Source organism: Pithys albifrons, chromosome Z, assembly GCF_047495875.1.
Source record: "Pithys albifrons albifrons isolate INPA30051 chromosome Z, PitAlb_v1, whole genome shotgun sequence".
Lineage (NCBI taxonomy): Eukaryota > Metazoa > Chordata > Aves > Passeriformes > Thamnophilidae > Pithys > Pithys albifrons.
Window position 1 is genome coordinate 34,522,377 of NC_092497.1, and position 17,090 is coordinate 34,539,466.

Sequence of the window (17,090 nt, forward strand, 5' to 3'; positions counted from 1 at the left end):
TTGAAATAAATCCATACTGGAGCAGGATTGGAAGATATAATATCCTTTAATCATCTACATCACTGAAAACCAAGGAACCTCTAAAATATTTATTTTGGAAAAATATATTAAAGGAAAAGCTGGTAAGACATGGAATGACTTCCTCATAAAGGATATCTAAGTAATCCAGCTTTACTAGGTCTGGAATAGACAAATGAGAGATGAAATTATAGAGGCCTATATAATTATGAGTGCAAGGAGGGGGTGAGTCTACATGCATTCTTAACAGAGATTGGGCAAGCTTACAGGATGAGAAATCCAGTAAGAACTGCTAAATACATATATATTGTATTGAGCCCATAAAATATCTGAGCAGAAAATGTTTAGAAACTGGAGAACATAAGGGGGGAAGAATAAAGTATACTTTCAAATGAGATAGTGGGCTAAATTGGTCTGTGGTCCAACTGAGGTAGCAGTGTGTGTGTGTGCGTGTGCATGTGTGTGTGTGTGTGTGTTCTGGTAGTTCAGTGGTCAAAGAACCGACCTGAAGATGATAGATGCAGATCAAAATCTCTGGGCATAGCTTTCCTTTTGGTGGCCAAGGAAGGAAGAGACATGTTTGAAGACCCGTAAATAAGAAGTAATCCAGCTAGATCCTCCACTAGACCATGCAAATGCTGTAAGACCTTGAAAATTAATGAAACAGCTGCCTCTGCACTCTGTGCTGGTCCTGTTTTATAGCAAAAGAGTCCTTATCTCTAAATTAAAAGCTTAAAGCACATTGTTCCACAATAGAGTTCATTCATATGAATCCTAAATGAAGACAAGCACCTGAGTCCTACAGAGAAATAGTTCTTTAAAAATTCTTTCACCTTAGCCAGTAGTGTAATGTAGAAACCAGCCAGCACCAGCTGTGTAAGTGAGACCTAGCAAATGACCCCATGGGGTACAGAGGACACTCCCAAGCCCAAGCACACTACAAGGAATTGCAGCAATGAAATCTCAGCTGAACACAGTTCATAAAAACTCTGAGGTGTACTTGTAAGATGCTTGAGGAATCAGAGCTATCTAAGCATCTTATATAACACACAGTTCACCTCTGGATGAAGAACCGTATCCTAACATCCAGGCTAAACCTCCCCTGACACAACTTCAAGCCATTCCTTCAGGTCCTGTCACTGGTCACCACAGAGAAGAGACCAGTGCCAGCCCCTCCTCTTCTCCTCTTAGGAAGTTTTGGAAGTAGACCAGGTATGTTATAGTCATGAGATATCAGTTTAGCTGTCCAATTAACTCAACTTTACATAGTGTAAAATTGAACCAGGAAACCCTGAAAATGTAAATGAAGTTCCCCCTGAAGGCATTCCACTTTCAGAAAGCTGAGCATGATATTAGGCTCAAGAAGGAAGGACTAGGACAAGTTCTATGTGACATACCTGCATCTAGACCACTGACTGCCTTCCCTTACCTCTACACATCTGTGATATGCTCATCCCTTGCATGAGTAGCTTCTTGCAGTTGGATTCATTAAAGTGCCCCAGGCGCTGCTAGGCATATTCCTACCTGAAAATAGTCCACCTTGGCATCCTTTGGGGCCTGTCTCTGTTCAGGAGTCACCTTATTTCTCTTGTAACAGGGGACACCCCAAATATGTCCAAATTTCATGTCACCACACAGACTCCCTCCTTTATCTGATCGTTTCACTTTCAGAAATTAAAACCATAAAACAACACTTGATGTTTGTCTTTCCCTGACCCCAAGTACTAAGTAACCTGGAGGATTAGCCCACTAGCTAGTATCTCACACAAGCACATGGAAATAGTATCAGGTTACCAACACATATAAGAGGAAATGATTGACTAAGTGGAAAAATATAAAACAGTACAAGGCCATAAGTTGTTTCCCTTGAAGACATTTATCAAAGCAGGAAAATCTTGGTGAATCTCCTGGACACTTGTGAGGAAAGCAAAGTTGGACAAATTCACTTCATTGCAGCAGAAGAATTGCTACCTTTCCTGGAGTATCTTCCTTTCTAATCACTGTGTTACATCTTGACCAGCACAGACACATATGTAACACAATAAAAAAAGACTGCACTATTTTTCTTGATCTGGCATGAAGCCACTGAAACAATCCCTTTAGTAACATTTGTTCGCTATGGACAGGTCTTGACTCTTTCAAAGCCCAGGCAAAATCTTTTGTTGATTTCAAAGGGAACAGGGTTACATCATAGTAGTATTTGAAAAGCAGGTAAGCTGGCTAGAAGAGAAATTATTAAGTCATCTTTGGTACTCTGTGGTATCCATTAGTACAGCACTTTACAGTTTGCAGTGCAATTGCACTTATAGCATCCATGTGGATGATGACATAGCTATTACCTTGACTTCAGAGCTGGCAAGCTGAAGTGCACAGAAACAGCTTTGTCTTGGTAAAAGGGACTGAGCCTACTAGGTCCACCCACACACAAGGAAAGACAGCAGGAATGGTCTGTGAATCTGGTGGCATGTCTCTGTAGTGATAGTTAAGTGGCTTTAGGCTTCAATGGGAATGCAGCCAGGACAATCCAACTTCCCTGGCCTGCAGAAATCACTGCATCTGAGAAAACTGGCTGGCGCTTGCATCAGCACTGCTTTACCAAAAGATGTCAGGTAAAGTACCAATACCTTATTTAAATAAAACATAGAAACCGTACAGCTATCACCTATCACAATCTCTGTTGTACGCTTGTAAGTGACTTTCAGTGTCCACAGTCCTTGTGACAGTTAAAAAAGATTTTGAAGTAATAGTGGTGCCTTAAAAATGGACATAGGTTCACAAAGAGACTTGTGAACCTAATTCTAGCATTCATTTAAGAGATCTACTTCTGAAAAGAGCGCCTTATTCCCATTAAAGAATTATTTAATTAAATTATTAATGAAGTGATGTGCAAAGGTTAAAAATAAATAAACCAAACTAAATGCCAACCAAAGGCATCATCTCTCTAACTACATTTTTAAAAATCTCATCACAGGAAAGATAAAATCTTTGCCAGGTTCTGAGTTCTGACCTATTTTTTTCCTGGTTACTGAATATTGTCCCCATGTTTGTTTCACTATTAGAAATTCTTGAGCTTCAGCAGTACACCTTGATGCATGTTTCACATGTAGCCTCCTCTTTGTTGACTAAATCTTGCTGTAAGGAAAAGCACAGGTGTGGATGAGGCATCATATATGGATAATGTGAGATTTGCTAAAAGGTTTATACACTCTCCTGAATACACATGGAGAAAAAAATCCAAAGCAAAACTTGGGAATTCTTAGTTTGAAACAGCATTTTAATTCAAAACTGTTCTAAGGTCTAGCTGACTATTCACTGAGTGTGAGAATATTTTCCCAAGTATATGGGAAAATAGGGAAAAAATCACTTATTCAGAAATTTTAAGGAGCAGATTACAGCTGTATTTCTCCAGAACATATCATCCTATGTTCACAGTGTTTGGCTGGTGTGATTTTATCATGTTTCTAATAGGTTTACTCCCAGAGCATGATGCTGTTCTGTATGATTAATAATTGCAGAACTGAACATCAAATTAATAAAAGACAATATTTCACTAAAGAAAATAATATCTGTTAACAATATGGAGTGGCCATGTACGATATATATAACTAAAGCTTACTAAATTCAACTAATAACTTTGGGCTTAGAGGAGATCAAGCTTAGAGGATGTGTCAAGCTTTCTTTTTGTGAGTAAAATTACATAGTCAGAGCTTATTAAGTGTAAACACATGTATATATTTCTCAGTTACCTAGGCACTTCTCTGGTTAATCCTGGTTTCTGAACCCAGACTGCACTATCCTTGTCTTGTTATGTGTCTACATAAATGTTCCACTACTATCAGTGCAATTGCATCTGTGATCACTTCCACAGCAACCAACAGACAACATAACATAAAATCTCTCTTCATCCTATCTGCCAGTACCGTCAGGCTTACACTCTCTGCCTCTGACAGTAGCTGATAGATCCTATTTGGTGAAAACAGAACAAGTGCATGAACATGTACCAGCAAGGTATGACTCTAGGTTCTCCTTAGGATGCAATAGTTCTGTTCAGTAGCATTGCATAGCCCTCATATGAATGTAGGATGCAAAACTTATCTCATTATGGACAGTTCTACTCATATACCAACTGGGTGTGTTTGTATTAAAACAGATTACCAGATTATCCAGTTATCTTCACAGAACCTTATAAATTCATTCCAGTTCTTGGTAACTGCTGCTGAGGTCAAAAGTGGTTTTGTTGTTGTTGTTGTTGTTGTTGTTGCAATCTGAGTGGTCTCCAGTAAAATCCAGAGGTTTCTCAAATTGTTCCTTATGTCTGACAGCGCTAAAATGTTTTATCTGTTCATCATCTTGGAGCGGTTGTTATACAGTCTGAATGTGGGGTGAAGAACTCAATTGCTGGCTGATAAATATTTCAAAAGTATATTTGCTTTTATAAAATAGCAGTTCATATAAGTAATAGCATGAGGAAAAATTAAACTGCTTCCCATATAAACTGCTCTCACTATGGAATTATATCCTGTGCTTGGAACAACATTAATCTCTTTGGTTGGAGAAGCTAGTAGTACTAGGAACAGACTGGTGCCTTAATGGTAACAAGTAGAATGAGAGTCCTTGAAGCTATCAGTTCATTTCTTAGCAGTGATTCCTTGATCATTCATCTGTCTGACAACAGCAATACAGTTACTGCTGCACATTTGATTTGCTGTGCTTGAGCTTTCAAAACTCACAAACTTCAACAGAAAAAGCCCATATCTCACAGGAATGTGAGGCTTGCTGTAGGGAGCTCAGTCACACTCCTGCATGTCCTCTCTTGTGTGAGCAGGTTGCTGTTTGTCATCACCACAAGGTAGTCAGACTTCAGTGTTTCACCAGCAAAAGTTTTAAGCATCAGGTAACATGGTATCAATGCTTCATTCACTGCTAAAATCTGGTTTCCTTACAGGCAAATAAGAGAGTTTACGGTGTCATCAGTACCGACTCACTTGTCCTGTTGAAAAATTACCTAGCAGTAGTAAAAGATGATATTTATCTCACCAGAAATCCTAGAAATTAGTTGTTTGCCTATTAATATTTGAATATGAATTCCAGTAACAGGCAGAGAATAAGAGACTTGTGAAGAGAAAATTCTGGAAATTGTGCCATTTGGTATTTGTTGCTTCTGTGTTTATTTTTCAGTGTCGACAGCAATGGGGGAAACCAGAATTGTAACCTATCAATCAAAGACAATCACATAAATTTGTTGCTTTTAGTACTTCTTCAGCAGATAGAGGAAGTTCTAGTCTGCCATAGGGACCACAACAAGAGAATATAATTATTAGAAAAAAAATCATATGTGCTAAAGCAACTTCATTGTGTAAAGTTGTCAGACCATATAAATCCTTCACCGGAGACATTGCAGAAGCCAAAAAATTGAAATGTTGAAGACCACTGGCATAGATTAGTATACAATTCACCTTAAAGTTGAAAAAACTTTAGAATGAGACAGAACAATAACATAGAAAATATATACTGAATCTTAAATTAAATATACTGAATCTTGCATTCATTTATTACCTATTAATATTTTAACCTAACTTTTCATTTAAATATTATGAGAGCAACTAAAAAATTGCTTTAAAATCCATCATTTCAATCCCTAAGCTATTAATACAGGCTACCCAAAACACAATCATGGTAATGGGGCAATCTCACTGTGTGCATCCTGTTGTAGGCTGTATTTGGTTTGATCAGTGTTTTTCTCCCTGCAATTTTCATGCATATTTAACTTGATATTATCTATATTCAATAAAACAGCCTATATATTTTTGCCATAAATCAGAGCTAAGAATTAATGAGAGAACAAAGAGACTATTTTGATAGGTCCACATAGCACTAGCTGGTGTAAATCTGGGGCCAACACCAGAAAAAAAGTATCATGTTACCCACCTTCTATGCAATATTGCCTGTTTTTCTTACTTCACTTAGTTTTGCAGTTAACTGTGGTGGTCCTGCCTGTGGCACAAGTGGCAACAATGTCATGTGTCATCTGATATAAGTATTATTCATTTTATAACAACCTAATTAAAAGCTTTGGCAGAAGAGAGGCAGTAATTCAGAGTAACATTTATATAGTAAGTCCTGTTTCTGGGATAAGGAACTCCCAAATTCCCCCTCTGAATTATGCAACAGAGGCCACTGATTTAACCCACAAAAGCAACTTCCTGAGTGAATGGTATTTGTTTGCAGAACCTCTTTTAGCAGGGTTTTGAAGGAGATGAGGAGGTGCAGGTTGCCTTTGGGGTTTGAGACCTATTTGTTGCCAACTCTTTTGGTGACCCACTAGCTGAACATCATTGCTTTGTAAAAATTAACCCATTTAATTCTTCCCTTTTTTAAGGGTGGAGAATATGGCCATGCGACTGGAAGAAGTAAATGAGCGAGAGCACTGCATGAAGGCTTCTCTGCAGACCGTTGACATCAGGCTTGCTCAGCTGGAAGATATGATGGGACGAATGGTGACTGCCTTAGAAAAAATGACTGGTATAGAGAGAGGTGAGACAACTAAGATACGATCCAGGACCTCATCTGACTGCACTGATGCAGCCTACATTGTGAGACAGAGTAGCTTCAACAGTCAGGAAGGAAACGCTTACAAGCTTCAAGAGAGCATCGATCCCACAGGAGAAGAGTCCATGTCCCCAACATCACCTACAATCACACCCCGCATGCGAAGCCACTCTTTCTATGCAACAAACATGAAGGACAAGTGTAGGTTGGAAAAGATGGAAAGCATTTTTAAGGAAGGATCTCCAAGCCTGCATCGGGCAATCAGTTCACACTCAATAACAAAAGAAGGAAAGACTCCTTTAGCCCCTACCAGCACTTTGTCAATCGCCCTGGACTCCAGAAGACCTTCATCTTGTATAGACATCTATGTTTCTGCCATGGATGAGATGCATTCTGACACAGAACCTCTTGAGAGCTCCATAAATATTCTTGGTCCTGGAGATGCAACTCTGCAGGGTCACATAGCCTCTTCCCTTTTAGCTAGCAGTGCATACATTAGCAGTACACCAGCTGCAAAAATTTCTGGCAGGAGTCTTGATTATGAGGAAACCTCTGGAATAGAAACAAGAGCATTTTCCTCAGACTATTCACAAGTCACTGATTGTCAAATCCCCTGGGATTCAGACCCTCCCTTGTATCACACTTTAGAGCGATCTAAAAGCAGTCGCTACCTGGCTACAACTCCATTTATTCTGGAGGAAACTCCCATTGTAAAATCTCACAGCTTTATGTTCTCTCCATCTCGAACGTGCTTCAGCAGCCTTGGGGTTCCAGTCAAAACAGCTGAATACACAAGTATTACTGATTGCATAGACACAAGGTGTGTGAGCGCTCCCCAGGCTATCGCAGAAAGGGCCAGTTTCCCTGGAAGTCTCGGGGGCAAACTGGAAGATTTGGGATGCTGCCACCCAGAAAGAGAAGCTGAACTAAGCCATCCAAGCTCTGATCATGAAGATATTGAGGCCAAAGAAAAGAAAGGAATCCCCTTATCTCCTCAAGACAGCAATGCTACAAGAACTCTGGCCAACAGCATCCCACTTCCAAAAATAGAGCGAGCCAACAGCTACTCTGCGGAGGAGTCCAACATGTTGTATGCACAGCACACTCGGAAGAGCTACTCTATCAGTGACAAACTTGACAGACAGAGAAATGCAACAGGCCTGCGGAACCCCTTTGAGAGGAGTAGGTCCTCCAGGCCGGAGAACAGAGGGGACAGCCTGTCCATGCGGAGACTGTCAAGAACAGGAGCCTTCTGCAGCTTTGAAAGCAAACAGAGCTAGGCTTAGACAAAGCTCACTGGCAGTCAAAGGGTCATCTGCTTTCCAGTCTATTTTTTCAGCAGAATTAAAACCCAAAACCTTCACATCACCCCATGTCAACTCCAGCTGGCATTAGCCACTGGTCAAGGGACCACATTGTCAATCTCAGCACTGCCCACTGAGCTACTGCATCTTGACCCAGTTGACATTTGCACTTAAGGAAAAAGGAAGGGATGAAAGCTTTATAAAGACTTCAGTAAATAAGAGGAATAACAAACCCCCTTTGTGAAATCAGAAGAAATAATTTAATAGGTTCAAATACCTTTTATTAGAAGGCCTCCTAAAATCTTTGATCATTGTTCAAGTTTTTAAGAGAGTAATTAACTGGCAGAAAGAGATGTAAAAATTACATGTTCTAATCTTCTATCACAACTTCTTTTTCCTCTATTTCACTGTTGTGATGAACTGATGAAAACCATTTGTTATTTCTGTAGGAACTGGCAGCAAACAAGTCTCCCAAGTCCTTTGCATCCCACACTTGTGGAAATGAAGAAAGATGATCACAATAACAACCATAATGTTCACTTGTCTCCTTTTGTATGAAGTTCTAGTGCCACAGAAAGTTTATATTTTCAAGAGCAGAAAGGGAAACGAAATGCCTTTTGTACTGCAACTTAAATGGAAGGAGAATTTATGTTAAAATATCAGATGATTTCCTGTATAAAACAGGTGTTCTAGATTCTAGCACAGCAGAGCAAGCTCAGGATGAATGTAATTAAGCAAAATAGTATATATTTATTTTTTTACTACATTTATCACCAATATGTTGTCCCAATAAATCAAAGGATATGATGCAACAGAAAGAACAGGGTGATCATAACAGAGTGCGGTGATATAGTCAGGTTCTTACTGATCCATTTAATTATGTACACAAACTGGGGAGATTTATCCACCATGCTGCTACCAGGTTCTTCTGGCTGTTCCATTTGAGCTGCCGATTTTTTCACATCATTCCCTCACGTAAAAATGTATGCTTTTTTTTTTTAATATGGACATTGCTGTATTTGAACATTTTAAAGTATAAAAGATTTATCAAGTAGTCTGAATGCAGATTCGTGTAATTATACTGAAGTTGTTTAAAGGAAAATGTTTTTGTCAGACGACTGGAAAACACTAAAATTTCTATATGCTTCTAAGGTAAGTTAAAGAACCAAAGTGAAAATGCAAGTCTCTGTAAAGAGCAAAACTCATCAGTTGTGACTAGGCTTCCACTGTTCAGCAGCATATCACAGAATGAGCATTTTTATAGGAGGAAATATGTACGAACAGTAGCGCAGTTATGAGTTTTGGTTGAAGACAGTATTAACTTGACTGACCCCACACAAGAGTCCACAATGTCAACCAGAGTTTCATACTTTTCATAAGAAGGTGTTCCAGTGGTCACATGTGGAAGGGTATACAGAAGACTCAAAAAGGATGGAGAACATATACTGCAACTGGATCAAAATTTCACATCTTTAACAAAGGCACAACTTTTAAGCTTTTAAAGAGTTAAAGCTACTGCTATTAAAAATTAAAATATCTCTACAATTATCAACATATGTGTAGAACCAGCTCCTTTTTGTTATTAAAAATGAATGCATCTGAGTGGGTACATACTTCTCATTTTTTAAGGGGGAATTAACTTTCAAAGGCAGCTTTGAGAATACAAGCTGACATTTTCTCACCAAGTCCTCACTCTGGAAGTCTCTGAGAACCATCTGAGAGCTAAGTCTGAAAGGCAACAAATCCAGACAGAAAAATAATCATCAGCCTCAAGAAAAGAGGCAAAGAAGGTGAAAACATTTAGTTAAAATGCATTGAAAAGTTCAGGAAACAAATGCAGCAAGGGGATGTTAAGAACAATGTGCTTCATACTTCCTGCACCAATGTATTCCTTTTCTTCTATTTGATCAGGCTTTTTATGAGCTAAACTCCACGAAGACAGTTTATGCAATTGCCTTGCAGCCCATGTGCAGCATTACAGTCACATGGCAATACCAAGAAAGGTCAGAAACCTTTCTGTGCATTATGAAGCATGTTTGTGGCAAGCTGATTGTTGAACAATAGCAAAATGCCCAAGGGTAAAGGAACTTGTGTTTAACAATATGCTTCAAATGTGCCAACTTCTGCTAGCAGCCTTTTCCTAAGGCTCCTCCAAATCTATCTATCCTTGCTGAGTAGAGGGGGATATTCTCACTTTGTTTTCTTTGTTACTCTTACGAATGTCTGCTTAAACTGTGGTGGACTCTTTCATCTTCATCATGTTACTGGCCTACTCTAGAGGAATTTCAGATTCATTAGACTAAATTCCTTAACAGTGCTTAGTGAATTAGTTCAAGGCCTTGGGTTCTCCTCTGGGATAGATTTCATCCTTTAGTTGTCAGGGTGAAGGAATTTGCCAAACTAGAAGCTGTATAAATGTTTAGGATACAGCACCTTATTGATCTGGAGCACGCATTCCAGGTAAAATGAAACATGACACTTTATTAACCTCTTAAAATTTGCCATTATGTATAAAATATAAGTTCAAATGTTAAAAGTGTGAGTGCAAGATGTCAGAACATCACTTTTCCTGAATGTTTTGCATTTATTCTACAATATGGTTTCTACGGAATATATTATGATGGATGCTAGATTATTTCATTTTCACCTGGATTTTACACATTGCATCAAAATGCTCCTTTTTGAATTTGATGATAAAACACCTATTTCTTGCAATGGGACCAGACTTCTAGAAAGTGGAAGTCTTATCATCCATCATCATGTGGCTATAGCATGTGCCATATGACATATTCTGTATCAAGGGATAGCTTATGAAATAGACACATACGGAGTTGTGACATGTGGTAATATTTAGTGAACGTTACAGGACAGTTTTAATATTGCATTATATGGTCTTGTTTGTAAATCTGTAACATTCAATAAAATATCACATGTTACATCAAGCGTTAAGTTCCACTATCCAATTATTAGCTTACATATGGAATATGCATTTCTGGTCACAGTGTGTAGCTTTTGTATGTTTCACACATTACTTTGTATAGCTCCACTTAAATGTCTCTATGGGCTGATGTATAAACCTCTAATGAGCCACTGTGGGCTGTGACAGATGAGTTGTGATGGTGTGAAAGATGAATTGGCATGTTATGCAAAAGATTAAAAGATAAACAAACTTTAATATTATTTTGAAACTCAACTGAGCTTAGCTGTTTGTTTACATATGTTGGTTGACTGAGGAAGCTGTGTGCAGTATTTTACATTTTCCTATAGTAATCTGGTTTGTTGTTTCCAGTTTAAGTGATTCTATTCTTACAGTTGGGGTATACACTTGTCCTAGGTATTGTATTATAGCACATTATTCTTTCATAATAACAGTGTGATATAACTGAACTAGTTTCTCTTCCTTACAGTCCAGTCTTTTTTTGTGTCAAAGAAAATGCATGCACTGTTCCACAAGTTTCTTTGGATTACTAGGAGACTTAACATTTTGCTATTGCCTGCCTGTAAAGATGAATCCAGTTAGGAATGAATTTAAACTTTTGGATGTTTACATTATTTCCATTATGTTTAATCTTTAGCAAAGTAAGTGATTTTTTATTATTTTTAAATGACAATTGTATTTTATGAAATTTGAATACTAAATACAAAATGCTAACCTACAGCAGTGCTCAGACATTTGGCTCTCTCTTTTTTGGAAGAGATAAGGTGCTACATTATTGTTCTTAGCACAAGTGCCAGTTAACAAATGGCAGTGAGGGGATAATTTGAAAATAGGGTGAAAAACCAAAACATCTATTCATCTACATATGGAAATCCCTCTGGGTTCCAGACATAGATTACTTTTTTTTAATTTTCCATTTATAGAAATTTTGGTAAAAAAAAAAAAGAAAAACAACAAAACTGATTTCTACCTTTTGTGGAATGGATAGCCTTTTATCAGGGGATAAATATCTTAGTTAGGTATATTTTTTTGTATGAGAAGAAAATGATTTGTTTCTTAGAAACTGTCGGTGCATGGAAAATGCAACTACATCAAGAACTGCTCAAAAAAATGTGATGGTAGCAGCACACAGCCTTAGTCCAATGACTGCAGTCAGAACAAAGAAGTATCTTTCCTGAGAGAATTAGTTATTTAAGGTAGTAGAGTGAACCAGTGAAACAAAATGCTCTATAAACTCGTGGTGCAGATTTTCAAAGCAAGCGTAAATGTCTTGTTATGTTGCTCAGGTTAAACACTTTAGAGTGATAATCTCCGGAAGGGAAAATGTGAGCTCATCATTCCTGGATTTCCATGGAAATACTTAAGTAGTTCTGATGTCTCTCCCTTGCTTAAAAATTATGGTATATTTGCATGTTTGCACAAATATGCACCATTGTTTTAATAAAGGTCACCTTTTCAGTTCTGCTGAAAGATACTAGGCATAGACCTCCTTCTTCAAAACTAAAGGGAAAGATTCCTAGCATGGATTTTTCCTTACACACCTCAAATAAAAACACTGTCCAAACTGGGAGAAAGTAAAGCATTGGGGGTGTCTGTTCACCTAGTGAAACCCTTCATTACTGTAAATGGTATTCACTGTCCTTACCACACATTGGCATAAAAGCAGTAGTACTGAATACGGAGGGACTTTGTTTCTCTGCCCCGAGAATTACTCTGCTTTATAACCAGTCATACAGTGAACACTACAGTTCACACAGGCTTCTCTCCTCCAAGATTGACTACAAATATAGTCTTACTAATGCTGGTGCAAGTCTGCAGAAAATGCACTGATTTGAATGGCATACTCTGAGTTCTGTTAGATCAGTTTATTCTGCACTTCTAAGTCTGTATTACTTTGACCCATGGCATGGATTACACTAAATCATCTTCCAGCTGGAAGTCTAATGACAGAGCCATTGAGCCAGACTATGAAATAGCCTCTGACCTTTTAATTTTTGCTGTATGCTTTCAGATCTGTCATAAAGACACACAATACTTATTTCAGAAAGCTATTAGGAAAAAATGTTTGATTATTAAATTGCTGATGTTTCTGCTGCAGGGAAGTGATAACTCTTGTTTATTTTACTATTTAGGAGGCAGGGGGAGGGAACAAAAGAGGGAATTGGATGTGAAATAGAGTTTTATGCCTGCAGAAGAGTAAATTGTATTAAAGTTATATTCTTTTTCCACCACTGCAGTTGTTGTACACAAGGAGAGTCTATTTGCTGCTACTGCTGTCTGGAACAGTGTTTGCAATATACCACACTAATAGCTATTTAATCTTTTATTATTTGGGCTATCATTTGTAAGTGTATAACAATCATTTATAAAGGTATAAAAATTATTAAAATGTCATTTTAAAAAAAATCCTACTAATACAAACTTTTCAAGTATGATTTGTCCAAATGTACATAACTAGGGAAAATGGTCATTTCCAAAAGGTCACTGGATTCACAATGCACTTTTAGATTGTGTTTAGCTGCAAAATAAAAAGCAGAAGTTGGTAATTACTACAGTAGAACTTTCTGAAATTTCTGTAACAATTGTTTTGCAATAAAAAAGATATGTAGATCAAAACATCTGTTCTTACTCGAGCATTTATTTATGGTCATTTACTTTCAAAGCAATAAAGCAATGATGCCATGACAGCTGCTTTTCTCTAAGATCTCTGACTGCTTTAGTTCTACTTTTACAGCTCTAAAGAAAACCAAAGCATTTACTCTATTGTGCACAGGCATTTTGAATGTTGTAATTTATTTCCACCTCTGAGATCAGGTTTCATTCACATGTCCCTTATTCTAGCCAATATCAGAACCAAGATGTACTCAGTACGTTTATTTAAGAGGAAGAAATTGGGTTTTTTCTTTCTAGATACCATTTCAGCAAAGGAGGAATATAAGCACTGATTGTAGATCTTCTCTAAATTGCATCCACATAGACTGAAAGAAACACATTTCTTTGCATAGCAGATGGATGATATTGCTGGCTCTTGTAGCTAAAAAAGGTTCATCAAAAACAAAGGGCACCAAGTAATCCACTGCCTGTGGCCTCCTCTGAACTGGTATCTCACCTTGCTCAGGAAAGGAATCATTATTTCTCTCTTCTACAACCAGCTCTGATACTTGCTCACAGAAATGCTGAAAAAAAACATTACTGACTGTGCTGGTTTAAAGGTGAACCAGCAGGGGAAATGAACTCACCACGAGAGAGATTATAAGTCAGACCTAAAATTTAATAATAATATTACAATAACAACACTGACACACAAGGGAGATTGCTTTCAACTCACAAAACCCCAGCAGTATAACCCAGTGTCCTGGCACACAAACCCAAGGGGGTTTGTTTGCCCTTGTGCTGAGACCCCTGTGGCTCCCCCAAGTCCAGAGCAAAAGGAAAAGAAAAACCTGTTGGTGCAGGCGAGGGCTGTGGTCTGGGCGAGAGCGGTGATCTCCTCCTGTCAAGGTCCTGCTGCTGCTCTGGATCCGACGAGAGGTTCCCGAGGTCTTCTTACCCACCCCTTATGTACCCTCAGGGAGCTCTCAGTCCCTCCCCCTGGGCGGGGACTCACACAATGGGTGATTAACTCTGGGAGCCAGGGGGTGTTGAACTGTTGATGGCCCATTAGCAGCTCCGCCCCCTCAGGCTGAGTGTGAAGGTGATAATGGCTCCCTGGGCAGCTGCTGCTAATGGCCCATTGACCTTGGGAAATGAATAGAGGGGGGTAGAATACACAGCTTTGATCACCCCCACACAGGGTTAGCTGGTCCCTCCTGCTGAACTAGGACACTGACACAAAGTCTGCCAAGGTCAGAATCTTCTACCTCCACAAATAAGCCTTCACTGAGATAATAACATACTTTAGCTAAATGCAAAAGAAAAGAAGAAACAAACATCCAGTTGAATAAGAAGGATAACAGATAGTCAAAATACTTCAAAGATCAGCCACTTCAGGAGAGGAAGGGTTCAGTGTTCTTTATTTCAGGTATCTGAGAAGGAAACGCTAAATTTCTTAATCAGATTTTATTTCATCCTTTCTCAGGGACTGCCATTCAGTGAAGACTGGGAGATTTGAAGCTTTCAGAAAAAAAAAAATAAATCTGTGCCAGACAGTTGTTCTTATGCTTCTTTCCAGGAAACGCTGTGTCTCTGGTCTCTCTCAGATTTTTCACAGTAACAAATTTCACCTAAGTTCAGCCAATTAGTGTGGCAATGCATTCTCAATACATAGCTTGGAGGATGTCATGTCAGAAATGGGCTGATGAAGAAAATCCACCAGCTACTGAGAATACTTTAACAACTGATGTTTTTAATGTGGTTTGAGTGTACTGAATGTAAAAACTGCATAGTCATTGCCTGTTCTTCCCATAACCCCCTGTCAGGCCAGGGGGCTGGGAGGACAGTGACCTCATATTTCCTGTTACCCCCTCGCATTGAATGTAAATCCCCTTACTCCTATTGGCACAAATCCAGACTTCCCTCTTGTCCCTTACTGGTGAATTTGTATCCCTCCAAAGTCCATATAAATCTGTACCCCTGATTAAACTTTCTCTTTGTTTCTGCCTTCGCCGGTGGTCCCTGTGTGTCCTTTCTGGGGGCTCTCAGAGACCAGATGGTCGGGGTAAGCATAGAGCACACACTTCTCCTAGGTTAATGGACTGATAATCCAGGACCAGGAGATTCCATATCATTGCAGATTCCTTCAGCACACAGCATAACGAGGCTACAAGAAACCAACCCTCATAAATTAGTAAGTGCTGAGGGGAAAAGCAACATCACTAGCCTTAATTTTCATTGTTGTGAGCTGCAGTGTTGTAGCCTTCAGGACAGTGGTCTCCTTTAATTTCATTAATGCATAATGGAAAAAATTCCATGTAACATACACCATTGCAGTCAACCCTATTTCATTATCCCTCATGACTGAGTACAGCAACAGCTTACAGATACAACAGCTCTCACTGTCCTTGCATATAAAGCCCAAATTTCACCATTACATATTTGGAACAACAACAAATATAACCCCCAGGATTCCATTATTTTGGCATTTTCAAATAACTGATTGCAGGCCTAAATAGTGTATATTTGATTTATACTTTGGGGGAAATAATAATGAGAAGCAGTATCTAAAAGAGGGCCATAGTGCTCATGTGAAATAACACTAGCAGTCCATGAACAGTTACAAACATTTCACTGCAGATAATACAGGCTACTGTTGTAGAGAACTGTGGGTCACCTTTGCTAGTCTGGATTCCTAACCAAGAAGTTTGATGGCTGTACAGATGATAGGCAAAACTGACATGCTCCTAACACCTTCTAAAACTTAAACTTTAGGTACACTTTTCCTCAACTAAACACATAGCCAAAGGTTGAACAGGCACATGTAAACCACAGAAACAGTCTCTGGAGGTGACAGAATTATCCCCACAAAATATTTCAGTGGTTCTTTGTTTACAGTGTGCAAGATGAGAATTTTCTTAACAAACTTGGGAAAATAACACATTAAGGCTCTAAGGGCATTACAGAAAATGTTCACAAATAATCCTTTTCTTTATTTGAGAGATGACAAAAAAATCAACTACCCATGTAGCATTTCACTAATAATTAGTCGCAATTCTAGTGACTTTTGTTTTCATTTTGGTGGCACCTGCTTACACTAGGAACCAACAGTTAGAAGAGTATTGGTGGGTTTTAGGGTCAGCTTGTCTTTTTGTTATTATCATTGTTGTTTGTAAGAACTCATACTTTTTTTCATACCCAGGTTTCATTCCAGATTATCATACATGAACAAGCCTTAGTGCTTTTATATATATGGAATGCTTGTGGCTTTTTCAGTTCTCTGCATTTCTTCAGAAACCAGAAAAAAAGCCATATTAGATGATGAAAGTACAGTACTAGTGCCCTTTTCCTACATTTAAAGTGTAACAAGACCCAGTGACTGTTCAATCAATTTACATATACAGGTTAGCTGGGAACTTGCTCAGACAGCTGAGGGCATCCCTACAGTCAGCACTTTGCTACTCCCATTGCAGCTACCTCTTGTCAAATCCAACCCTTTTTCTGACCCTTCAACCTTTTGATCCTTTAACCTGTTGAGCCTTCAACTTCCCTTTGAGGCCAGTTAGAAGAAGTCAGTGGTGAACGCAGGTTACAATCCCGGAGTTTAGGTGCCGTTGACATGCAAAACCACTTTATCTAGTCCCTGGCCGGGTGGTGTTCGCAGGAACGGGGCAGTGTTGCCACCTTTC

The 17,090-nt window shown here is 38.7% G+C and overlaps 1 protein-coding gene across 2 annotated transcripts in view; it reads left to right on the forward strand.

The window, feature by feature from the left end:
• TRPM3 (transient receptor potential cation channel subfamily M member 3) overlaps nt 1–12,139 on the forward strand; it is a 303,699-nt gene extending 291,560 nt beyond the window's left edge. For both annotated transcript variants that reach the window (XM_071579832.1, XM_071579833.1), the window contains one exon: nt 6,398–12,139. In XM_071579832.1, coding sequence (XP_071435933.1) covers nt 6,398–7,847 — 1,450 coding nt within the window. In that variant the 3' untranslated portion in view covers nt 7,848–12,139. The remainder of the gene's footprint in view (nt 1–6,397) is intronic.
• The last annotated feature ends 4,951 nt before the right edge of the window (nt 12,140–17,090 follow it).